The sequence below is a fragment of the Mchenga conophoros genome, linkage group LG8, assembly GCF_057382185.1.
Source record: "Mchenga conophoros isolate Kocher_MC1m ecotype Shallow Benthic linkage group LG8, M_conophoros_male_GT1.1, whole genome shotgun sequence".
NCBI lineage: Eukaryota > Metazoa > Chordata > Actinopteri > Cichliformes > Cichlidae > Mchenga > Mchenga conophoros.
In genome coordinates, this window is record NC_140533.1 from 7,229,650 (window position 1) to 7,256,576 (window position 26,927).

Below are 26,927 nucleotides of genomic sequence, written 5' to 3' on the forward strand. Positions count from 1 at the left end.
AAGAGTTCTGCTGCAGTGATCCTTCCCCAGTCAAATTTAGAGTTAAATTTAAAAGAGTCAAATTACAGAAATTATTTAAAAGAGTAATAAAAAGAAGTGAAACCAGCTATGGGAAACAAGTATTATTCAGAAAAATTAATCCTGCTAGTCTAAATTTAGATAATTATTTTCACCACCTTAACGGATGTTTTTGCATGTGTGAGGCGCGTACAGAGTGCTGATTGGTTCAAACTGCTTACGTCATTTTTGTGCGATTACTACTGTCGCGAGGAAAAAATGTAAGTGAACGCAGTCGTTTTAATTTGTTTCTCTTTTGTATTTGGCTTATAAATTGCAAATCACTACACGAAAGTGTTAACGCGAAAGGTACTGCTTTTAGCTTTACACGAAATTGTTAATAAGCAAACACAATATACAGCCATATTATTATTATTTATATATTTAACCAACGGTAAGCTAGCTAACTTTTGAGCTAGCTTGATTTTGTTTTGCATTTTCTATGAGTAGATATACTGTGGCCACTCAGCATTTGTCCTCATTCTTAAAAATGCATATGTGGCGATTACAGAAATGTGTTGCAGAACTGCTCAAAGAGCAAATGAACGAGGGTTCGCGAGTTTCCTACAGAATAATAACAACAAAAGGAAGTTCGTTTTCTCCCCCTAACACAGAACTATTGGTAGCATCTATTTGACAAATCGACTAAATTAATTTGTAGCTCATGTCAAAAGCGCAAAGAATTATGCTTCCATAAACAAGCGGTCATTCTTACCTCAGTGTTGGAAAAAGTGACGATGCAGATGCTTTTGCACAGAGACGGAAAGACGTTACTTTAGCATCCCTGTAGTTACATCAGTGGAATATTATTTAACTGAGAATAAAGATCCTTTTCCCTCATATACCTCAGAGTGTTAGTTACCTTTAACAACTGGGATGTGATCAATAGCAGGCAAGGAGTTAAAAATGGAGAAATGACGAACGTGTTCAACATAGTCTGACTAAGCCAAACGTTTTGGAATTTTGATTTAATAATTAAAACTATGATAAAGGGGAAAATCCAAAAAAGTATCAGTAATATAGGTAATCAAGATTTAGGTTCAAAAAGCTAGAAAGGGACAATATAATTCAGTAAAAATGTAAGATTATTTACAGCCACTTATAACCGTACTGCCAAAATACTGTAAATTTCAACGGTGGCTATGAAGATAATGTATGTGTGTAAAAACATAGAAAGATGAAGAAAATTTGCAGGTCCAAAATATAATATAATATATTTCAGTGCAGCATATTTTGAAGCCACCTAACAGTTTTACCAGTGTTTGTTTAAAGTTAAAAACTGCCTGTCCAATAAAACAAAGAAAAAAGTATAGTCAAACAGTATTTGTTGGAAAAAGTTTATTATTAATTTTCACTGTGACATAATCTTATCATTTCAAGTAAAATGAGGTTTGCCTTCAAAAAATATTAAAAAGCTGTAGTTTGAGTTTCCCTTCTCTTCTTTTCTTGAGTTACATCTCACATATAGACCAGCTCAGCTTCAAGCCTCTTTTACTCCATTTTTGTTTTCCTTACTTTTATACTTTGCAAGTCTGCTTGGGTCCCGCTGATGTAAATTTTTGGAAAGGTAGTGCAGATGTTAACCTCATGTTATCATATGACGTGAAGGACAATAAAGCTCCTTGAATCCTTGAGATTTTAAATAACCTTACCAAAATTATAAAAAAAAGTTGTGCAGGCTAAAATAGAAATGTTCCTTCAAAATCTAGTCCGTAAAGGCCTGTAATGTAGTGGGGATGGAGCCGGACTCCCTTAAGGTGGTGTCAGAGAGGCGGATGTTGTCCAAGATGAGGACAATGCTGGACAATACAGCCCATCCACTCTATGACAGGAGCACGTTCACTTAGAGACTGAGTTACCCAAATGCACCGCTTAATAACACAGGAAATCATTCCTGCCTGTCAGTTTGCATGGTTTGATGTTACTGTATGCAAATGATAATCTATTTTGGCACAGTGCAAAGGTGTTGGGGATGTCTGGCACCCTAAATCTTAGATCTTTTTGGTTTTTTTCTCCTTTAACAGGGCGCCTTCTCCAACAAAAAGGAAGGACGATGACAAGAGCAAACAGCGCAGCAAGGACAAGTCAGGAGCCACTAAAGAGGGAGCTGACAAAGGCCGGGGCCGAGACAAGAACCGCACCCGACGCAGCGCTTCTAGCAGGAGCAGCAGGTCAGATCACTAACCACCTGTTCCCCTCTGGTTTGAATGAGAGTTAGCTCATTTTAATTAAAGCTTTGGGACCAAACCCTTCTATTGCTCCCCTCAGCAGATCATCCATTTAAAAATAAATAAATAAATAAAAAATTATCATAATGTTCTCTTTAGGTCGAGCTCCAGCTCCAGCAGCAGCAGCTCAGGTTCCAGCTCTGGCTCCTCCAGCGGCTCAAGCTCCTCTGCCTCCAGTCACTCTGGCTCCTCCAGCTCCCGCTCTTCTTCCTCCTCATCTTCATCATCCTCACCCAGCCCCAGCCGCCAACGCCACAACAACAGACGACGCTCGCGCTCAAAGTATGGAAGCGTTTACTAGGAAGCACCCAAAAAACTAAATGTAGTAAGAGATTAGCAAGAGGTTGTACATTGCCTGTTCAGTGAGTAATCCTCAGTGAGTCTTGGTTCTGGTGATGTTTTCATAAAAAGAACTTAAATGTACTTGAAGAGTTTTCATATTAGACGCTGTCATTAACAGCTCACATGTTAAATTAAAGTCAGATGTGATTGTAGGTCTAAATCGCCAAAGAAGGAAGGCAGGGATCGACGACGCAGGAGTCCCACACCCAAACCGACCAAGGTCTTCCTGGGTCGGCTGACCAGAAACGTCATCAAGGTACATTCTTAGCTAGAAGTGCTTAAAAAGATGGTTTTTTTTGTTTGTTTGTTTTTATTGTTATCACACTGGCTCTTTTGCTATGTCACAGAATGTTTTTTGTTTTGCTTTTTTTTTGTCATCCATAACATAAAATTTCAAGTTGATAAGCCGTTAGCTCCACCAATCAGGACCTCTCTGAATATATTTCACTGTTACCCGGAAACAGAAGGTGGAGGCATCAGCTACCAATGCTACAGATGGAGGTCACGAATGAGCAAACTGCTTTCAAAATGGTTTTAAAATGATGACATCCTTGTGTTACTAGTGGAAACATGCCGTTATTATTAGCATTAACAGGAATTTTTCCATGTTTACTATACATATTCCTGATTTTGAGTGCACCTGTGACTGCACCATTTGTGGGTAACTAGGGAATGACGTCATTCACAGAGCTTTCTGATTGGCAGAGCTAACTTGAAATTTCAAATAAACTAAAAATGTAGTTATGGATGTATTTTTTTTTCTTTTATCCCCCCCAGTGGTGGAAACTATCTTCCATACTTTTGTATTTAAGTCATAAAAGCAGGGAATCTTTGTGTGATGTATACAAGCAGTGTGCAAATGGATAACCATGAAGCCAGATTTTCTTTCACACCCGATTTCTGTTGATACGTGCGTTACGATAGATCCTGAGGGACTTTAGGACACTGCAGCCAACAGAATAACAAGTAATAAACATACTGCTTAGTCACAGCTTTAAACTGTGAGCAGAGTTTATTTTCACAGTTCTTAAAAAGTTTTTGTGTTTACAGTTTGTATTGAAACTTTTTGTTGATTCAAATGAAGAAGAGGATCGTAGGGATGGTGGAGAGTGCTCACAGGGGACTGATTAAGCCTTTGTTTTGGAGTTTGAGTCAGCAGCATTAAAATCTCTGGTAAACACTGTTAGCTACAAGCACAGTGGCCACATTTCATTTTTGTGAAAACTTAAGATATTTGATCATTTGTAGTTGATTGTAAAGCAAATCTTTGTAGTTGCTTAAAAAAAACAAATGTAGGCTGTAATGAAATGCTTTGCATTTCTATTATTACCTTAATACTTTTACCAGTACGCTCACGAAACAAGCATGGAGTTACTGATTACACTGAATGCAGCTACAAAGAACTGATAAGGTGTTAGCTGCAAGAAGGTATTTCTTACTCTAATAAGTATTAGCAGCCTTTCATTCCCTCAAATCCTGTTTGTTTTCTGTCTCAGTACAGAAACTTGTTCAGTCTTTTCTGGATAATTCTGTGTGTTCCAGAATTTTTAGTACACTCTGGGAGATTGAGAGAGGATTAATGCTGCAGATGATTCAGAGTGTGTAGCTGTCCGCTACACTGTTAATTGCAGAACAGTGGAGCTGCATCTGTGGACCTCTGGAGAAGAGAGGAGGGGTGGCGTGGGGGGTTCTTGATGATTTAATTCATTGGTTTCCCGCTTGATAAATAATAATCATTAAAATATATATTCAGGCTTTCATTCTAATATATATACAAATTTCCTAAATGGCATTCTATAATATGTCATATGTAATGTGTGTCTGTGTGTAACCACATGTATAACTTTTTGTTGGTGATGCTTAGACTGGCCAGTTACACAGAAATGACCCCCAGAATGAACCCAGCCGTCATCCAAATTCAGGTTCAGATTTCTTTACTGTCATTCAGTCAATACATCACAGATGCACTGCTGAACAAAATTAGGATCACAGAAAAACAAACAAAAATCGGAGGTCAGGTCATAGCTGTCACAGAGCCGTACTGTGCTGCACGCCAGTCTGTGATAGCTTTTGCTTAAAGGTAGAAGAGAGACCAGTCTGTGGCAGGGGTGCCTGCTGTCCCTGGTGATCCTTTTTGCCCTTGACAGGTGGCGTTGTTGGGCCAGGCTCCCAACAGGTGGCAGTGAGACCCCATTAATCTCAGCTGCCATCGCCACGCTCCCCAGTGGCTTTCTGTTTGAGGCACTGCTGCTCTCATGCCACAGAGTGTTGGTACTGCGTGTTGGTGCACTCTATGTGGTGGCTCTGTAGGAAGTGGTGAGGACAGATGGGTTAAGATGAGCCTTTTTTTAACCTCGGTAGGAAGTGCAGGAGATTTTTTTTGAAAACATAGGAGATGTGCAGGGGTCACATGAACCCCCATGAATATTATATGAAGCACAGTTTCCACACCAGTGTTGATGATATAGATCGGGCTGCGTATAGTCAAATAACAGCTCTTTGGGGAGGGGGGTTCACTTTCAGAATAAGATTGTCATTGCTGCAAAAAGTTTCACCTCCTTGTAGTCCTTGTTATTATTTTCCTTGTTAAGACTTTGATGAGATGTTGAATTTACAAAGTAGTTTTCTGAGATCATGCAGTGTTGTGGCTGTGAGGTGATCCTGGGGCCTGTTCTTCGTACCTCGCTAAGTAAGTTAGCTGGATTAGATTGTTGACGATTTCGCGTGATCTTGGATCGTTCGGTTCCCCGAAGCTCATCCGGGACTTGCTGTCATAGCAACAGAGCCGTAAGCGTAAACCTGCTCGGGAGCAGGTTTACTTTATGTAAACAGGATTAGATCGCGGCCACGCAGGTATGTCCGCTTCATTTATACGAAAGCAACAGCGATATTCCACCACTGTTTCAACATAAATAAATAACATCAATGTAACTAAAGATAATGCAGCATTTGATCCTTTCATTGATTTCACACAGATACATACAGGTCATATCCTAAAAAAGGGAAATGTACTATTAACATTCTATTACATGTATGTGATTATTACAGATGTAATTCATATTTCAGAGTAGTAATTGCAAATCACTTCGTGTAATCAAGATGAGAGACCACGGCTATAAAAGCGAAGGTGGATTTGGGAAGTCTGTCGCAGCCATGTCCTGTCCGTATACGCGAGCCACCCATTGCGGAAGGTGCAAGATTGATAAGGAGAGTCCTCAGAATTCAGCGTGTATTGCGGGATAGACAGGATCCTTTAGCTCAGCGCGACAGTGTGCTCATTGAGAGATATCGATATTCCCGTGAGGGTATTATTCACTTAACCAACTTGTTGACGAGGGGGTGCAGGACCACCACCTGTCTTTTTTTTGCTCTGCCCTTTTCTTGGTTGCTGTTATGAACAAACAAACAGATTATTTCAGGGTCTCTTTCCAAGAGACGAAAAGCAATATAAGTGATAAATATTACCATTCTGTAGAATATTTTTATATTCCACTTTTACTTGTTCCCATGTTCTAGTGGGTCCTGTTGTGGCTCTAATGTGAAAGGGGATATAATATAACAATATAATATAATGTAATATAATATTGGATAATATAGTGTAATATAATAAATCTATAAATAAATAACAAAGTGACTGAATAGTGGTATTGTCATGCGCTTTGGGTGCCTTGAAAAGCGCTATATAAACCCACTCCATTATTATTGTTATTATTGAATTACTTACGAGTTTAATTTGTCAGCAACTTCCTGCCAGCCCTCTCTCCTTGCTTTTGCAGCCTTTGCAGTGTTCCCTTGCGTTTTAATTAAACTCTGAAACTCCTGAAATCCCTCAATCAAGAGTTCTTGCTCTGCTGCCGGAAAATACCAAGCGCGCCCCTTCGACATTTTCGCCGACCAATCAGCGGGTTGCCGATCAATGTTTCTACTATCGATGCGTAGCCCCTTTTACGACACCCAGTGATGTCACATTACTGCGTCCAGCTGTACTAATCGTCAACAACAGGTGTGTTCGGGGAACCGGATTAGCGAGCTCACGGTTAGCGCGATGGTTTGGTCTTGGATGTGTCATTTGATCTTGGATGTAGTGAGCGACGTACGAAGAACGGGCCCCTGGAGTCTGTAATACATGTAATATCCTGTCCCAGTCTAGTTGTATCTCTATGGTCCTGAAATTGATTCTATAATTTGGGTTTTTGTGACTAAGGGCCTTTTTTGCCACTGATTTTCTTATAGAGGTTGGCTCTTGTAATTCTGAGGGCTGCTTAATCTCCAGAATTAAAAGCAGAGTTTCTGTCATAAGGTTCTCACTCACTCTGATATTGATACTTTTTTTTTCTTCATGCAACCTCAGCCACAACTGGTCATGACAGGTGGCTGTCTCTCCTTGATCCTGGATCTGAGCTCTGAGGTTTCCTCCTGTTAAATTTTTTTTTTCTTCCTATTGTCACCAACTGCTTGCTTATAGGGTTTGATTGTTGATGATTTTCTCTGTATTACTGTAGGGTCTTTACCTTACAGTATAAACTACATCCAGGTGACGGTTGTTGTGATTTTGTGGCATATGAATAAAATTGAATTGAAATTTTAGATCTAGCCACATAGAGCCTTAGCATGCTCCTCAGTGTCTGTGTCCTGAGCCCCTCGAAGCACCGATCAGTCTGTGCAAATCCTGCAGTGCTGCAGAGACGTGGTCTGATGAGTTGATGGTCGGGGCGGAGGACTGAATGCTTTGAATGCTGCTGTTATGTTTCAATAAACACAAGTAGTCAAGTATGATGGACCCTCTAGCTACAAAATCCACATTGGAAAAAGTGGCGGAGAACTTTTTTCATAACCATTTGTTGGTTGTTTTGTATCAGGTTACTGTCACAGCTTTGTGTCTGTGTAACCGTGGATGTAAAGAACAGTGATGGAAATTACTGAGTTTGCTGAACGGCCAGCATTTAATGGCCAAGTCCTCAGTGTGTGGAGAACAATGTGATAGGCCCTGTTTGTGTCCATGCACCATCTGTTGTTAATGTGGATACCTACTCCACCACCACAAGGAATGCTGCTTCTGTGTGACGTTTTCCCCGCTAAGCCTCATCTGTGCAGTCGTCAGGCTACTGAGACTTTAAATGAGCAAAGATTTCAAGTTCAAGCAGAATGATGAATGAAGTCTGTAATCAGCAACTGACAACCGGGAAACCACAAATGGATCAAAAATCAAAAGAGGGCTCACCAAAGACTTAATCCAGAGATGGGCAAGCAGTGGTCACGTGATCAGGCTAAAAGAATCAGTTCTACCAGGAAGAACAAATTATTTTTGGTTTAGAAGCTGAAAGTTACTCACAATAAAAACAGCAGGTATCTCAAAGGTTTTCTGTGTCTTTTAAAGGAGCACATCCAGGAGATTTTCTCCACATATGGCAAGATCAAGATGATTGAAATGCCCATGAACCGCATGCACCCTCACCTGTCCAAGGGGTACGCCTATGTGGAGTACGAGACCTCCGAAGAGGCAGAGAAGGCTCTGAAGCACATGGACGGAGGTAGGAAGGACTGAAGAGATTGTTTCAGAGCCACGTTCTGAGTCATGTGCTTAAAGTGGATCAACTCTCACGCTGATGTCTTTCAGGTCAGATCGATGGTCAGGAAATCACTGTCACAGCTGTGCTGACTCCCACGGTGCGCCCCCCTCCTCGCAGGCTTTCCCCTCCCCGGAGGATGCCTCCTCCGCCCCCGATGTGGCGCCGGACTCCCCCTCGTATGAGGAGAAGGTAATGAGCAAATGATGGGCACCCACAGTGGAGAAGGGGGAGGAGGAGAGAGGAAACCTTTACCTCTTCTGTTATTTATGTTCTTTTCTCTTAATTTCTCTTTTTCTAGATCTCGGTCTCCACGCCGACGGTCTCCAGTGCGGCGCAGGTCTCGATCGCCTGGCCGCCGCCGCCATCGGTCGCGATCAAGTTCCAACTCCTCGCGCTAGCGATCGTGAAGCCTTTCCTCTCCCTCGCCTCCTCTGAATTTATTCTTTTGTTTTGTCCTTTTGATCAGAGCAACAAAAAATGTGAAAGAAAAATGTTTTTGTGTTGTTACCTTGTTAAGTGGCGAACACAGGAGCACCAAAGTCTTTACCATTTTCCCCAGTAAAGACATTCAGGCGGTGTTTTATGATAATAAGACGTAAGAATTGTGTTGAACTTTAAATGCGTCATTTTTAATACATTGAAACCTTTTCATTATTTTCTAGTATTTTTGTTGTGTTCATGTATTTGAAAACAATAGAAACACAAAACTGTAAAAGAGCCTAAAAGGCAAATCTTCATGTGTCCCCAGTAAGAAAAAAGGCTGTGAGATCAGAATAAAAGAACCTCTTGTATGTTTATGAACCACAGTGGGATTAATATGAAAATTGCAATGCAACCATTTCCTAGTTTTCAAATCATTATTGGACCTCCGTCCTTCAGATTAACAGTTTCCTTCTACTGCCTGTCCCTAATTTCTGTTGTCAGTTATGGTGTTGGGTAGTTACTCAGTCATATGGCAATGAATAGCCATTATTGCCATTGCATTTACAAGTGCTATTAAAGCTTAGATAATCACACTAATCTTTATGTCTATCATATGACCTATCCACAATATTACTGTCTTGTAATCCTGCCACGACCTTAGAATGAATGACTCCGTGATCGTTACTAGATGGGTTGCTGTTGCTCTACCCTGAATGCAATAAGCTCTATTAGATAGATCAGTGAAGACACGACAGGAAAGACATTCTGCAAAGGGCCGCAGGTTGGACTCAAACCTGGGCTTGCCACTCTCAGCCATATGACATGAGGTCACCCGTTCAACATGCTGAGCTAAACCAGCACAAATAAAATCAGTACTTAATTATAGTTCCAAATGAGTTGAAGACATAATTCAGACATGACAAAGACCTGTGGGCTTCCTGTTTTTGTCTGAATTCTGATAAAACTTTTTAGTGGTGTAGTGAGGGGTCAGACTGTTAACTAAATTATATAATAACTAAATGTTAATTTGACCGAGTCTTCAAGGTGAACTCAATGATTTATTGGTTGAAAAATGAGAAAGAGGCTTACAACTGATAAACTATAAGTCTTACGAGTGAGGTAAGTATTAGCATATAGAGAGTATCATATAAAGATTATATATAAAAATTTACAATGTCACATTTGACCTCTGACCTCTCCTTCAATAGATGGATCTGAAGGTCAAAGCAATAATAATGCTGTAGTTATTCAAAGCTGTTTCTTTCTGCCATTGTTTCCATCGACAAGATAAAACTATCTAGGGAGTAATATAAGGGGATTCTAAATATCACATCATAATTTAGTTTAAAACCACTTCCTTCTATCATCATCATCACTCCCTGAATCCAGAGACTCTTTAGCATCGATATCAGTCATCCAGGTGCTTGGAAGATGACGTAGCAGCTGCGTCAGAAGGATGGACAAATGTCTCACTAACAGTCACAGTAGTGGATGTTTTACTGTCACAACCAGAGCCAAAGACCACAGCTGAATTCCTAAAATATTCACATGAAATCACGCTGGATGCAAACACAACAAACACATCCACACTGCAAAACCTTTCTAACCCTCAGGTTAAAAAAAATCCAGATATAATGAATGACTCTGACATTATGTAAGTTGGCGAGTACTGACAGCTTACGTCATTATTATAGGTACAATCTGTAGGTTAGTGAATTCCCTTCCCTCTCTACTGACTTCTGGTTATATTTTGGGTAAGAATCAGAAGGCTGTTTTCTCCTTTGACATCTCCTTTGCTAAGAACTCATACATTTATTCTGCCACTCTGGCATAAAGGGCTATAATGGACACTGGACTGAATATTAAAAATGCCATATCATGCAATAGGCCTGTAGCGAGTAGGTCACCGGTTATGATCATACTGTAAATCTTTAATTGAGGCTGTCAGAAGCTGGGATGGGACTGACTCACTGTAACAGCAGGTGGTTTTTTTCACCTCGCTTTGTAATGTTGCATCATATTTTATGACATTGTTAATGTAAATTGCCAGTAAATATTCAGCTCAGAATGCTTTTTTGCAACCAGAGGAGCCACCTGCTGCTGGCCTTTAGAAAGTTACATCTCCTATACTTAAACAAATGACTGAGACTATGGCTCCAACATCATCAGATCAGATGAATAATAACCATCAATCAAATCTAGCTTTTTTAACATGCTACTGACAAGACTGCATCATTGTTTTTCAAGGAAACCAAGCAACTTATAGTGACATGGGGACCTCTTTTATAAAGGAGATATACTGGACAATCTATTGCACAACCACACTGAAGTACAGGTGTGTTCCTCTTTCTTCAAAAAGGTCTAATTTATACCACATTGTGTTCCATTATATTCAGCATGTTGTTTTTTTCCTTACTAAAATAAAGATGTTTTCCTGTTAACCGATATACAGAAAAGGTGCCAGCTCTTCCAATACTCAGTCAGGAAATATTTGTATTATTTAAAATTTGGGAGTGGGACTTGCATTTTTTAAGCACAGGTGTGCAGCTCATATGAAACTGTACTGCTCAGTACAAACCTCCCTCTGCACTCAGCTGCAGAAATCTGCTGTTGTAACATGATTCAGCAGAAGGCATCAGTATATTCAGGGAGCTTTCTCAGAGGGAAAAAGACAAAGTGATATCTGGGCCTGGGATGTATGTCATTTATTTTATTATGCTGCTGATCCTTCCTGGACAAAGTAAGTCTGTTTCACAACCCTTTGTAGATAACTGTGAATAGGACAGTAACTTGTGGTAAGTCACCCGTGAAATTGTTTAGACGTTTGTAGACGGGATGAAATGAAATCAAATAAAAACACACACAAAAAGCACTTTTGTTCACATGGCGGTTTCATTCTATGATCATATCTACACTTTAATAGACTGCTGTAAAATTGACATGATTTTACATTCTGTAAACAGCAATGCATTCTGGGAGCTTGAGGCAGTTTTTAGCAGTAAATCAAATACACACCTTATTCTGTAAACTTCAAATTCAAACATACACTGTGGGATTATTTTAATTTAATTTAACTTTAATATGTTTTGTTTGTTTGTTTAGGTGCTTAAAATTTGGCATTTCTGAAAGTAATGTGAAACATATGTTGCCACTAGTCGTCTACTACCATGGTAAGGTTAGCTTAATTGATGCTAGTTAAAAACTAACTTGATTATTTCCAATGCCCTCATTAGTGAATGTTGAGGAGCTTTTGGCATTGGCATACATAAGGTAAGCTTTAGGTATGAATTTAGCATTTTATTCATGAAAATTGTCCGCGCAATCCTGTAATTACTGATCTTTATTCCAGTGTTATGGACATATGTCAGCACTAAGTTTAGGTCCATATCTTCTGCCTAATTTACCGCCTCCTGCTCTTGATTCCTTATCTACATGCTCACCTGCAGCCTTCTTTATTGCTTCTCAGGATCTGCTTTCATGTCACCCGTCTAATCCTCAAACTCCCCTGTTTCCTGTTAACAAGGTACTAGTTAGGTACTAGTGCTGCTACCTGCCTCTTCATAGACACTTATCCTAAATACCAAGATGTCTTTTTGTGAAAAGAACTCAAAAATAAAAATAAAACGTATTATGATGAGGTAAACAAAAGTATATAGTTCATTATATGTACACTTGTTTACTGCCTTATCATATGGTAGAGTTTACAGGCTGAAATGTTAGACTTTTAAAGCAAGTAGTCACGTGTATTCAAGCATATTGGTTTCAGAATCTGTGCAATTCTTTTGAACCTATTTTAATGGAAACATGTCAAATAACAGCAAAAACCTGACTTGTGTAATATGTTAAAAGTGTGTGTAAAAATAATAATATGTTGGCTTTAGATCATATATTTGTAATCTCCCTGTGAGTTTAAGACAAGCATGGCCAATCATTATGAACTGCTTTGGCTTTAAAGCATCAGTGTACACAATTCAGTAATTCCTTAAAATCTCCAGAAAACAAATCTAAACAAAAAAATCTGAAAGAGACTTTTGTTTATTTATTCATTTATTTAAAAAAAAAAACCAACAATCATATATGACCCCCTATGAGCAAGCACTTTGGCAACAGTGGGAAGGAAAAACTCCCTTTTAACAGGAAGAAACCTCCGGCAGAACCAGGCTCAGGGAGGGGCGGCCATCTGCTGCGACCGGTTGGGGTGAGAGAAGGAAGAGAGACAGAGGTTAACAACAGATATGATTCAATGCAGAGAGGTCTGTCTATTTGAGACAAAGCCTGTCTGATCTAGGTCTATCAGCTCCGGGATAATTGATTCCAGTCTCTTAGCTAATATTGAAGCAAATAATTTATAGTCCACGTTAAGGATAGAGATTGGCCTATACGAGCTGCATTCTTTTTTATCTTTGCCGTCTTTTGGGATAACTGCTTCTCTCCGAGATTGTGGGGCTACTCCTGTTCTTAGTGTATGATTAAAGCAATTAAGCAGCACTGGTGTTAGTTGCGTCCTAAATGCTTTATACCATTCGGACGGATAACCGTCTGTGCCCGGTGCCTTATTCGCCTTCAGCCTGGAAATGGCTGATGTAGATGTCTTCATTTTTATTTCAAAAAATGATTCTCTAGCGGTGGTTCTCGGCCCAGCTGTGGTTAAAGGTGTGGCGCTTGCCGTTTTCGCAGTTGGTTCTGGCCCTCTTATTTGATGTCGCAAAGATGCTTTCATCTGGCTTCCTCTTAATTGGCAAGATGGAATTTTGTGTCCTGTAGCTAGTGGTTGCGCAGGATGGAGCCATAGAATCGTGGCGTTTCTGCTGGTCATGATCTGACCTTTCATGTTGGTACAGTGTTTCTCTGCGCACATCTTTCCAATTAGTCTTTTTTCTTTTAAGATCTGGGTCACTCGTATCCTTTTCATTTTCCTGCAGGTGCTTTCTTTTACACTGTGCTTTCTTTGGAATTGTCTCAGGATTTTCACTCTGACTGGACCTGACTAAATTGTGGCTGCTCCTCTGAGTTGAATGGGGAGAACCGTTTTGGCTGTGGGGGATCACTTGTGTTTTTCTCTCTGCTGCAGAGGGAGGGAAGTTCCTCTGAGCAGATTGTCTGGTGTCAGAGGTGGGCTTGTGTGCAGACTCTGTCCTGCTGGTATGGAGACTCTGTCCTGGCGTCTCTTTCTTCTTTGTCCTTAAGTAGTTTATGTGCTCATAGCAGGACTCAACATAGGAGCTTCTCTGGCGCATCCATGCAAGGTGGCTCAGTTTTGAAAAGGCATGCTCAAGGACCTGATTGGGTGTTATTCGTTTTCGGGGATCGAGGTGAAGCAAGTGCTTTACCATTTCTACAAACATCAGGATATCACACCTTTTTGCAGTTGCATCTGCATAATCCTCATCTTCAAAGATCTCGGTATATAAGAGTTCATCCAGAGACTTCAATTTTTTAACTCTTTTGTCAACAAACTCAATCCCAAACTCCTGGAAATATTGTTCAGTTGTCTTGAGTTTCCAGTGGTAGATGTTGTCGGAATTGAACTCCCTGCAGAAATACTTTGCAGTCTTTTGCCCACAGTTTAACATTTGCTCTGGGAGTTCTCCTTGAGTCTCCGTTATGTACTTTAGTATGGCATATTCACTGTATCCCGGGTACAGCAAGTAACCAGTGTATAGAGTCACTGCCATGCAGCCCAGAGACCATATGTCTATGGCTTCTGTAAATGGAAGCCCCAGAATAATCTCCGGAGACCGGTACGGACGTGTCTGGATGTATGAGCCCACCTTGGCAGCTGAGGTCTCACAGGCCAGACCGAAGTCAATTAGTTTAACTCGGTATGGCTCTTGGGGATTATTCACCAGCATTACGTTCTCTAATTTCAAGTCTGCATGGATTGTTCCAATCGACTTGAGGTGGCTAAGAGCTAAAGCTATCTGTATGACGATGGGGCGAATAGCCTTTAAACTGAGCGGATTGCAATATCTTTCTTGCAATAAGTCAAGAAGACTTTTTTCAAGGAATTCAAATTCAAGGCACAGATGTCCACGGACTGTAAAAGCCTGGTACCATTCGACTATATTGTACTTGCTGGAGTTACAGGCTTTAAGTTTTTGCAGGGCAGCCAGCTCTTGGTTTTTAAACGGGTCTTTTTGGTCCTGATCCTTTATCATTTTAATGGCTACAATCTTTTTGTTAGCCATTTGGACACATTTGGCAACTCTGCCATATGTCCCTTCTCCGACAACACTTATAATTCGGTAGTTGGAGGAGAGCCAGCCACCGGGGACTAACTTGTCCTGGACATTTCCGAAAGACATCTCTGATGCTATCAAAGTGATTAACACTAAAAGTTAGAAGAGTAAAGCAGATTTCACCTCAAAATATTATGAAATAAAATAGATGGTTCTTCTTTCTTCTTCAAAGTGTGAAAAGGTGAAAGGTCTGCTCAAACGGTTTACTGTTAAACTTGGTTCTTGCAGGCGTGACCAAATGTATCTCTGCTTGAACGTTGGAACGTTTGCGAACTGCTGCTGGCTTCAACTGCTGTCAACAAACTGACTGATAACTGCTGATTCTCACTTCTATTTATAGAAAAAGAAGGATCAAAGATTCTAAGACGTTTGTGACATCATCACTCTGTAAGCCATTGAGATTGTGACATCATCTATGAATGGGGATGTTTTTTTTTAAACTGTTTTCAAATTTACTATGTCAGTTAGCTTAGTTTTAGAGCAGTTGGTTAGTTACCACTTTTATATAGCACTTGTGTTCCCAGTTTATATACTTTCCGGTTGTTTGGTAGATTTTAGGTCTTTTTCCACTCAGCAAAAATAATAAAACAAACTTGTATGTATTTTTTTTCCTATGGTATCCTATGGTGTACCCTCGAGGGTCCGGACAGACAGAGGAGGGGAAAACAATGCTGTCTGCCTGATGATGAACATTTTCAGAGGCTTTGATCGTGGAAGTGCCCTAAGAGGAAGAAGTACCCATAATCAGAGAATTGAGAGGCTCTGGGGTGATCTGTGGCGAGGAATGACCAATGTGTACTGTGATTTATTTCACCACCTGGAGGAGGAAGGCATCATTGACATTGACAATGAAATGCACCTTTGGGCTCTCCATTACATCTATCTCCCAAGGATCAACAGAGATTTGAAAGACTTCACTCAACAGTGGAACAATCATGGCTTGCGGACAGAGAGACACTTGAACCCATTACAGATTTTTGTCCGAGGCAGCCTCCAGCAACAGGGCCGAGCCTCAACTGCCATGCAGGACATCTTTCAGACCAGAGCAGCTGCTGCTGATGGGACTATTGGTGGGACAGCTGATGGTAGTGTGACAGCCACTGAGAGTGAGACGACTGCTGCTCAGGGCTCAGGTGCAGATTCTGGTGGTGGTGCTGCTGCTCATGGTACAGATGAGCTGGGATTGCTGGTCGACTGGCCTGAGAGGATTACTGTGCCAGACATTGAATTTACTCTGGACGGAACGGTGATGGAGCAAGTGGTAGAACTATTTAATCCACTAAGTGGCACCAGAGGGAGTCATGGTATTGAACTCATATCTGGCTTAATATACTTTCTGGACTCCACATATCACTGAGACAGTTCAATTAATGACTGAAACATAATAGCAGCAAGTGGAAAGACTTCAAAATATCTAGGTGACTGGATACATATAATGTGAAACGTTATGATACGTGTTTACTATGTACCATTGAGTAGTGGTGTAAATGCTGTTAAAATGTTCTGTGTAGATTTCATGATGTAGATGACTGATTTATAATAAGTTACATAATTTCATGAATATATATATAGTTTGTGTTGAAATGTCTTTATTTGAAATGTACATGTGTAAAGTGTAAGAGCTAGTGTCTCATGAGAATATCCTTAACGAGAGTACACGAGACTTTGCATGGACTGTGAAGGAGCAGATGTCTCTCATGAAGCGATTTTAAGCTAAAAGTTTGCTAAAAGAAAAAGCAACACAAGGACTTAAGGACCTCTTTTCAGGACAAGCAGCCAACGAGGTATTTGTCATTTGAGAAATGTTGTTATTTGTGTTTGGACTTAATATGTGTACTGTAAAGTTGCTAATTGGTTTGTACTGTTCACTCGTGACCAGTTCCCACGGCGTATTGGCATACTGGTGATGGTGAAGCTGAGGAGAGAAGGCCCAAGTAATAAACGCCCGTTTCAAAGAACCGACCTGTGTCTGTGTTGTCGTGAAGAGAGCTACAAGTGGAGATATAAGAACGAGCTGTGTGACACTGACAATAAAAATGTTGAGTGATTTTTAAAGTGTGTAAGATGGAAGTTGTGAAGTTGAAAGTTTACAACTGAAACAATCTCGATAAAGTCAACTTGAATAATCTAAAAGCTACAGCTGTTGATATTGATAAATACAACTATAAAGTATTGACAGTAAATAATTAAAAAACAATAGTAGGTCTTGAAGTGGCTCAGTATAGTGTAGTAGGTATAAAATGGTTTAGCGTGTGTGATGTTGTGACAGTTCACAGCAGAGAAAAATGTTAACATTAGCGAGCAGATTATGTTTTGCTTTGTACAGATTACGCTTTGTACAAACATAGTTCTGAAAATACTGGACTCCGGTGTAAAATGTGAATTAAAAAAAGAGCAAGCAGTGATTTGCAAATGTCAAAGGCAAAGTTTATTCACAGTAGAACATAGAAAACATGTCAAATGTTTACACAGAGACTACGTCGTTAAAAATAAGTCCATTTTAATTTGATGGCAGCAAAATGTTTCAAAACAGCCATTGGGATGGGGCAAGAGAAGGCTGGAAAAAAGTGGTTCTAAAAAGAAACAGCTGCAGGGATATTTTAAGAGTAACAGGTCAGCTACATGATTAGATATTAAAAGAGCATCTTACAGAAGCAGAGTTGCTTTGGAGGAAATGTGGGCAGAGGTTGATCAATCTGCAAAAAACTCCATTAACAAATTGTGCAACAATTTCAGAGTAATGTCCCCAAGTGTAAAGTCTTTAAAATATTCCTGAGATACTGTTAACATTATTAAATTTGAAGGCTATTATACAGTGGTATTACTTTAAACTGATTAAAACGGTATTTTGATAAAAGTTAAGGTCTCCGTTTGTTTCAGAAAGAGCATACTGTCATTTACTTGCTTTTATTATTTATTTATATGCCCTCCGCGGACCATCTCTGCACTGCGTGGGTGATTAGTGGCTCCCTGCACAGTAAGGGCTGCACACAGGGACAAGACGCACTCGGTTACGATCGGATCTTCCCTGGGCAGGGGGAGGTGATGAACTGTATGCCACTTTTTCATTGGCATACAATGTTTTATTGCCTACGGTGGGGCAGGTCACATACTGGGTGAAGGTGGGCAGTGTGGAGTCCAGCGAGACATGATTAAAGTCCCCTGATATTAGAAGAAGAGCTCTCGGAGATTGCGTTTGCAGTCTGCGGACCACAGAGAGTCACAGGCTGCCTCCACGGATGCTAACGGCTAATAGCGCAATGTCTGTGTTGCAGAGTTGTTCTTTCACAGCGATGTGCCCAGAGATACCACAACCGTCTTTAACAAACACTGCCAGCCCCCCTCCTTTCCTCTCACCGCTGTCTCTCGTCTTGTCCGCCCGCAGCAGCTGGAAGCCGGGCAGCCTACTCACAGAGGGAGTACCGGGCAGTGCCGGGATACTGCCACTGTGACCGTGTTAGCGTCATTAGCTCCTCAATCATATCAGGGAGCCATCTCACATTTACAGTGATTACAGGAAGGAGAGATGGTGTGTGAGGTGTCCTCGGGAGACATCACCCCCATTTCTTCCCTCACTGGGGATGTAGGCCGCGTCTGTCTGCCGGTAGCGCAGCTGCAGGGCGCATAGGCGCAGCGCTTAACAGCTGATCCCTAATGTAAACAAAGGAGCCATGCGCCGAGTGTCCAAACACGGGTGAAAAAAGTGGAGACAAAAGAAGAGAAAAGTCAACATAACTAGCACGAAGCGGCAATGCAAGATGGCAGGATCTGATTGCTAAGACATAAGTTAAAGGTTAAGAAAAGTAAAGAGGAAAATAAGAAAGAGGCTCAGAAATGAGCAGAGCTAGCTCTGCTCATTACCTGTTAGCTGCCATAACAGGTAACACAGTTAAGGTTTCAGAAAAAGTATTCTGTCGTTTGTTTGCTCGATCATGCCTTAAACACATCAAAATGCATAGTGGGATTATAATACAAGTGAATACTGTGACAAGCACTGGTACTGAATAGGCAATCGCTTAGCAGCAAGGTGAATCGGTGATGCATTAGTGTGGTCTGCACTTCCTCTTCTTTGATTGGGTGAAATGAGTTGAAAGTAATTGGATGAGGGAACCATGGGGAGTGCCCTGCATAATTTCAATAAAACGCCGTTTTAAACGTCGTTACAGCTGGCACAGAACGCCGTAAAAACGCCGTTCAAAGATGCATAAAAACGGCGTTTCCGCCTGTCTTTGAACGCCGCTTTTTCCGCCACTCGGATGGTGCGTTCAGGGCGCCATCCGAGTGGCGGAAAAAGCGGCGTTTGTCGGAACAGAACGCCGGTTTTTTCGGCTTTTTGAATGATTGAACGGCGTTTTTTACGCCATTTCTTAACCAAACGGGTTAGAAAAGTGGCGATTTTTGGCTCTAATGGTAGTGCACCCCCTCGACCTCACAAACGCCGCAGCACTTGGTAAGTTTATTGTATAGCGTTTTGGACGGGTTGATAGCAGTGTTAGCAAAACTAGCAAAGCTAAATTAGCTAGTCCTCAATTATTTCATTTGGTAGGCAGCAGACAGAGATCGAACATCATACTGTTCCGTTATTTGAGGTTATGGATGTTATTTGACTGGAGGCATAACTCACAGACACACGAGACGCGCCATTACTCCATGAGTGTCCTTTATTATTTTCCATCCCCCCCTACAACAACAACCCAGCAGAAACGTTCCTACCACTTAACATTTACCTGATACTACATCCCCCCTACTAAATAGGATGTGATGCTGGAATATAACCAAGAAAACAGATTAGACCCGCACGCTTTAAAGTATACTATTACTATGTCCTTGTGCTTTATCTGGTAACAGCTTGGTTTCAAACCAGACTACTCAGAATGTCCAAAAATAAACTCTCAAAGTATACAACTCTGAACACTAAGCATAAGTGCACATTTCTGAACTATTCAGTGCAGCTACAAACAACATGTTTAAACAGTGCAACCATTTGCTTTATTTCTCATTGTCTCTATGAGGGATGGGGTAGACTACCCAGCCCTCAGCCTGAGTGTGGGGATTATTCTGCCCCAGTGCTCACTCAGTTCCAAGCCCTATGAGCAAACATAGTCTTTTAGGTATGCTGGAGGCCTCCTAGACCTGGGTTGGATTTGGCTCCCAGCTTCAGGAGTCTGCTGGCTGGCCTCCTGTGAGATAGTGTCTGGAACCGACACAATCTGTGCAGCTGGAACAGAGTTCTCAGGTGAAGCCTCTGGTGGATCGCCAGAAATCTCTGGTGCCCCAGGTGTCCATGTAAGATGGTAACGGTTTCTTCTCAGCGTGCCCTTTGCTGTCTCGATGATGTAGGACCTCGGTGAGCCTGCCATGGACACGACTGTCCCTCTAGTATCCATGTCTGAGACCCACACTTTGTCTCCAGGATTGAGCTGTAGCATATCATGTGCTCTGTGTCTGCGGTTGTAGTTTTGTCTTTGCTTTTGTCTGTACGATTGTTCTATAGCTTTGAGCTTGTCTGTGTCCGTACCTCTTGGATGTAGCTGTGATGGGATGACAGGAATAGTTGTCCTTATCCGTCTACCCATGAGAAGCTCCGTTGGGCTGTAGCCATTTGCCAATGGAGTGGCCCGGTATGCCATAAGGGCGAGATAGGGATTGCCAGACTTTTTAAGAAGACTTTTGATGGTCCTGACTGCCCTCTCGGCCTCCCCATTGCTCTGAGGGAAGTGGGGACTGGATGTCTCATGGCTAAAACCCCATTCTTGTGCAAATCTTTTGAAGGAATCAGACGAAAACTGAGGTCCATTATCAGAGCGAACCCGCTCTGGTATGCCATGACGTGCAAAGATTGATTTACAGTGCTCGATCACTGCCTCTGATGTTGTAGATGTCAGTTTGGCAACTTCGAAGAATCTGGAAAAGTAATCCACAATGACCAGGTACTGTTTATTCTCTATCTGGAACAGATCAGTTCCCACCATGGCCCACGGTCTTTGTGGGAACTCGGTAGGTAGCATGGTTTCTTTGTGGTTAGTCCGCTCACGGCAGCAAGTGTCACAGGTCCCAATCACTTTTATCAGCTCACTGCTCAGGCCTGGCCACCAAACAGATTGTTTAGCTCTCTCTCTGCATTTCGTTATTCCTAGGTGTCCCTCATGTAGTTTAGACAGAATGTCTGCTCTGAGCGATGTGGGAATCACTATTCTGCTCCCATAAAGAAGCAAACCATTGTGGACTGTGAGGTCACCTGAAAATGGCAGATAAGGCTGGAAAACCCTTCCGATGGAGTACTTATCTGGCCATCCTTCCACACAGAACTTCTTCAGCTGGCTTAGAATGCTGTCATTGTCCTGATGTGTCTGGATTTCTCTGAGTCGTGGCTCTGTGGCTGGCAGGCTTGCTATGACGGACTCCACATACAAGTTGATTTCTTCCTCCGGCAAACCCTCAGTTGTGTCACATACAGGAGCTCTGGACAGTACATCTGCTGTTGCAATGTCTCTACCAGGAACATGAGATATGGTATAAGAGAACCTCATCAATCGCATGCGTAGACGTTGTATACGAGGTGGAAGCTCGTCCAGGCCCTTGGAGCCAAGCAACGAGACCAGAGGTTTGTGGTCTGTTTCAATGTGGAATGTTTTCCCAATTAGGAACTCTGCAAACCTCTCACAGGCCCATGTTGAAGCGAGGGCCTCCTTCTCAATTTGAGCATATCGCTGCTCTGTCGCGCTGAGAGCTTTTGAAGCGTATGCTACTGGTTTCCACCCTAGATCGGCGTGCCGCTGGAGAAGCACTGCTCCCAAGCCATACGAAGATGAATCAGCTGATACGCACGTTTCAGCATTTGGATCATACAGAGCAAGCCCTGGGGGTGTTGTCAGTTCTTTTTTGATGCCGTCGAAAGCCTGCTGCTGCTGTGGCCCCCATGACCACAGGTTGGACTTCTTCAGTAGATCTCTTAGGGGGCGCGTTTTTTTCCGCCAGGTGAGGAAGAAACTTTCCTAGGTGATTCACCATGCCCAGGAAGCGTCTCACCTCACTTATGTTGCTGGGCTCATCCATGGAACTCACGGCATGCGTCTTGTCAGGATCTGCGCTAACCCCCGATGCCTCAATGACCTGCCCCAGGAACTTTATCCTGTTCTTGGAGAACTCACACTTGTCGTTCAATGTTACTCCAGCCTCCTGCAGTCGAACCAGTGCTTTTCGAAGTCTCTCATCATGCTCTGCTTGTGACGTCCCCCAGATGAGCACATCATCCATCTGGCAGAGGACTCCTTCTAAACCCTCAAGAATGCGTGCCATCCGTTTCTGGAAGTGTTCTGGGGCTGATGAGATTCCAAAGCACAGACGATTGTAACAATACCGACCAAAAGGTGTAATAAAGGTCGTGAGCAAAGAAGAGTCCCTGGATAAGGGAATCTGCCAAAATCCTGCATTGGCATCCAGCTTTGAAAACACTTTTGCTCCTGCAAGCTGTCCTAGTGTGTGTTCTACTGAAGGGAGTGGATGCTTCTCTCTCATGACATATTTGTTTAGTTCAGTGAGATCGCTGCATATTCTCACTTTGCCTGTGCGCTTAGGAACCACCACCATAGGCGCGCACCAATCAGTGGGCTCCTCCACCTTGGAAATGACACCCTGCTGCTCCATCCTGTTCAGCTCTTCTTTAACCTTTGGTAAGAGTGGAAGAGAGATTCGCCTAGGGGTCGAGAGGGAAAACAGCTGTGCCTCTGGTTTCAGAACAATATTGTACTCCCCCTCCATTTTGCCTAAGCCGTTGAAAAGCTTGGGGAATTCTTGTTTGACAGCGTCAATAGAGTCTAAGCTAATATGATTAACTCTAGCAACCAGCTGTAGTGCCACTGCAGCATGCCCGCTCAGCAGCGGTGTGCATAAACCCTTTACGACATAAATGTCTTCTTTGGTTTTGTGGTTGTTCTTGCTGAGAGTGGCTGTGAACATGCCTTTTACCTTCAGACGTGTTCCTCCTGGGCCCTGCAGAACCCTTTTGGGCTTATCCAATCTCCCCAACTGATGCTGTGTGTAGAAAGTCTCTGGGACTGCTGTGACATCCGCTCCGGTGTCGATTTTAAAGAATGTGTTGCATTTGTCCACATGTATCTCTGTTACCCATGGACTCTCTTTGGTGTCCGCAGAGAGGGAACCCAAGAAAGCGACCTCATCATCTGTATCGCTGTTCTCTGAAACTGTTGCAGCATTGACTTCACACAGTTTTTTGTTTCTGCACATCCTGGCAAAATGTCCTTTTTTCTTACAGTAATTACATGCGGCTTCCCTCGCAGGGCATTGTTGAAGATTGTGACCTTTTATGTCTCCACATCTTCTGCATTGTGTCTTTTTTTCTTTCTGTGTTTTGGCGGTTTGTTTATGTAGCGGTGTCAGCTGCTTGGGACGTGCCCCTTCTTGCCGTTTAGCATGGACGCGGTTCAGTTGTGAGTTGGTAATATCCATTTTAAAGTTAGTGCTTAGCATCTCTTGTTGCTTCTTTACAAGCTCACTTTGTCGGGCTCTGTTAAGCGCTTTCTCTAGCGTTAGTTCTGGATCCATTTGTAGCTGTTCTGACAATCGTTTGTCTTTCAGACCCACGACAAATCTGTCTCGCACCATTTCGTCATGCAAAGTCCCGTATCCACAATGTTCTGCCAGACAATGCAGTGCAGTATGGAAGTTGTCAGCTGACTCACCCGTCTCTTGTTGGCGCTGGTTAAACTTCGCTCGCTCAAATATGATGTTTCTTCGGGCTACGAAGTGAGCATCCAACCTCCTTTTAACGGTCTCATAATCGCTCGCCTCTTCGGGAGTCAGGTGCAGGGATACCAATATGTCCTCTGCCTCCTCGCCCATAGTGTAGATAAGGGCGTTCACTTGATTTTCGTCCGCTTGCGTCTCCAATCCAGACGCGATGCGAAATCTGTCAAAACGCTTTATCCATTTGGTCCAGTCGTCGGACCTAAAAGTGAACTTCTCCGGCGGGGTGACTTGAAACTGACTCATGACGCCACGTCTCTTTTCGCGCAGCTCCTCTATGGCCGACCTTTAACCTGGCACCGACGCCGAAACCTTTCACATATGCCCAACTAACGTTTCCAATTGTCTTCTGACACCATGTTCCGTTATTTGAGGTTATGGATGTTATTTGACTGGAGGCATAACTCACAGACACACGAGACGCGCCATTACTCCATGAGTGTCCTTTATTATTTTCCATCCCCCCCTACAACAACAACCCAGCAGAAACGTTCCTACCACTTAACATTTACCTGATACTACAATACAACTCTATTTATTTGGTAAGTAGGTAACAGTCGTTCTTGATGTAAATGTTTCCTTAGGAATCCAGCAATGCACCTGGACCAAGTAGACCCGCCGTCTCCACTGGGATACCATACCGCTCGGTAGGCCTTCTTACACATATCATTTAATTTATTTATCATGAAATTTCCCCTTGTGGGACTAATAAAGGTATGTTATCTTAATCTTAGCTGACTGGTTTTGATATACAGTCAGGTTCATAAATATTTGGATACAGACACATTTTCTAATGTTTCTTCTGTACATTACCAGAACGAATTAAAAATGAAATGACTTCAATGCAGTTGAAGTGCAGACTTTAAGTTTTAATTCAGTGGGTTGGACTAAATGAATGCATAAAAATGTGAGGGGGGAAAATGTATTTGTAAATTTGCAAGACACTTCACCTACCGCCTACTGGTGTTGGCCAGAAGGGCCGATGGCGCGATATGGCAGCCTCGCTTCTGTCAGTCTGCCGCAGGGCAGCTGTGGCTACAACTGTAGCTTGCCTCCACCAGTGTGTGAATGGGTGGATGACTGGGTGTGTAAAGCGCTTTGGGGTCCTTAGGGGGGGGGGGACTAGTAAAAGCGCTATACAAATACAGGCCATTTACCATTTTAATGTTTACGGATTATCACAGGTGATTACAGCCAAGGAGGAATATGTGCCCGACGTTCACTTAAACTAATATAAGGATGTATAAAGGCTCTGTTAACATTATGAAGCTAGTCATGCTGACCTTCTTTCCTTTGTTCAGTGCATCACGCGTTGTCTACAACACCAGGTGAAAGTGAGGCCAAGCATCAGGAAACGGAGAGCTGCAAATTCAAGCTTTTCAGTTAGTTTTTGCCAGCAATGAATGGTTATGGTTGGTACCATGCACTTCAGATTGTTTTTTCAAGCTGTTAACATATTGTAGTTTTTCACCTCAGGCTACATTTTCAAAGCCAAACATAATGTAGCAATAGTTCTACATGTCATCTAGGTAAATACGGCCTGTTGATCCAGCAAAAACACAACCTACTTTCCTCTGTTCGATAAATATTAAAGTCACTTTGTAGCATGCTGCTGGGCTAAAAATAGACCCCTACTAGAGTATGAGATGACAACCCATAGATCAATAATATTACTGAATGAATGGCACAAATCTAGCTCTCAAGCGGTCCTGCCCACATTGTTAAAAAAAATACGATTCAGCATGAACAGATGGAAGAAGAGCCTTGAGGGCTAAAAGAAAAAACAACAGAGCTGTTCAATACTGCTCCTGTAGAAATCAAAGTTCTTAAGTAGCCTATTTAACAGCAACATCTCAATGAGGTATTTCTACTGCACCCTCTTCTGCACCGTGAGGTGGTGAAAAATATTCCCGATTATTGCTGAGTTTGGACTCAAACTCAGCACTTCATGTCTTTGTCCAGTTTCTGCAGCTTTGTGTGATTAGAGAGTGTGTTATCAATAGAATACACAGTTTATCAACGTGGCATATCAGAAGGTGATTGGCTGCAGACTCCCATCTCTGCAGGACCTGTACGCCTCCAGGACACTGGGGCATGCAGCTCGGATCTCAGCTGACCCTTCTCACCCTGGACACAGTCTGTTTGACCTGCTCCCCTCAGGCAGGAGGCTCCGGTCCATTCGCACCAGAACCTCTCGCCACAAGAACAATTTCTTCCCCTCTGCTGTTGGACTCATGAACAATAACCGTATGACTGTTCCCACCACTAACACATGACCCTACGCTGTGTTCACTGCATCATTCCATGTTTGGCACTGATCACCACCTGCACTCATAGATATATCATGTATATATCTATCTACTTAGCACTTTTAATTCGTATTTTTATTTTCATGTCTATTTAAGCGTAATTTATGACAGGCGATTTAAGTAACTCATCACATCAGCTGCACTTTACAGTCTCTAAGCTATATTTTCCTTGTTTTGTTCTGTCACTCAAGACCAAATAAAAGACAAAACTGGGGGAAAAGCCCTGATTGTAATTATGCACTGCGCTCAAAGCATGCGACTTGTTTGACAGTAAAACGCTTGCGTGTCGTGGAAAATGGGGATTGTGAAATGTGCCCAAAGTTGACAAAAGCAGAAGTGTCATATATAATGCCATACAACACGCGCAGCAGTAAAGTTTGTTCCTCAACCATCATCCCACGTATGTCATCACAGCTGCCAAAAACAACACTGCTGTCAGCTTGAGAGGGAAGAAAGCTGCTGAGCAACAACAAACTCACAAACTCACTGTGGAGTGTGTAGATATTTAGCTCTGATTTGTGATGCTCATGGCTGTTCTTTCTCAGTGCATTTACTATCAAAAGCTAAATTCAAGCCAACTATGCACTGATGTATTCTTCTACTGATGAATAACACTAGGCTGCCCACACTTACATTTGATACAATATGGACACTTTTTACACTTTTTGTGAACGGTACAGCTTTGACCCCCCCCCCCAAAAAAAAAAAAAAAAAACTAAAACTTGTGTCAGGAAAACCCATTTTTCAGAGCACTTTTATGATCTTTTGATGCGATGCAGTGACTTTGAGCGTCTCATTTTAAAAGTTGTTCACAATAGATTCACGTTATTAGTCAGTTCTGGGTCCAAATTAATAACATTCACAGCCACCGTTGAACCACCATTCATCTGCTTCAGATCATTGCTAAGCAAGGTTTAGCTAAAGAAATGGGAACAAATTATGTTGCTATGGGTACCAAGGTGCCTAAACTTACTTAGGTGTTACACATAAAAA

At 42.1% G+C, this 26,927-nt stretch overlaps 2 protein-coding genes and 1 long non-coding RNA gene across 3 annotated transcripts; 2 read left to right on the top strand and 1 right to left on the bottom strand.

Moving 5' to 3' along the window:
* The first annotated feature begins 196 nt into the window (after positions 1 to 196).
* LOC146568027 (RNA-binding protein with serine-rich domain 1-like) lies at positions 197 to 8,998 on the top strand. Its single transcript, XM_085283781.1, has 7 exons — positions 197 to 278; positions 2,082 to 2,228; positions 2,385 to 2,567; positions 2,781 to 2,883; positions 8,005 to 8,158; positions 8,245 to 8,386; positions 8,496 to 8,998. Coding segments are annotated over exons 1-7 (831 nt in total). The 5' UTR covers positions 197 to 276; the 3' UTR covers positions 8,596 to 8,998.
* A 3,326-nt stretch (positions 8,999 to 12,324) lies between these two features.
* On the bottom strand, positions 12,325 to 15,151 carry LOC146568028 (homeodomain-interacting protein kinase 1-like). Its single transcript, XM_085283339.1, has one exon. The coding sequence runs from the start codon at positions 14,923 to 14,925 to the stop codon at positions 13,240 to 13,242; it is 1,686 nt and encodes a 561-aa protein (XP_085139465.1). The 5' UTR covers positions 14,926 to 15,151; the 3' UTR covers positions 12,325 to 13,239.
* A 3,992-nt stretch (positions 15,152 to 19,143) lies between these two features.
* Positions 19,144 to 25,898, top strand: LOC146568029 (uncharacterized). Its single transcript, XR_014893570.1, has 3 exons — positions 19,144 to 19,309; positions 24,210 to 24,272; positions 24,927 to 25,898. It is a non-coding gene; the product is annotated as an uncharacterized LOC146568029 (long non-coding RNA).
* The last annotated feature ends 1,029 nt before the right edge of the window (positions 25,899 to 26,927 follow it).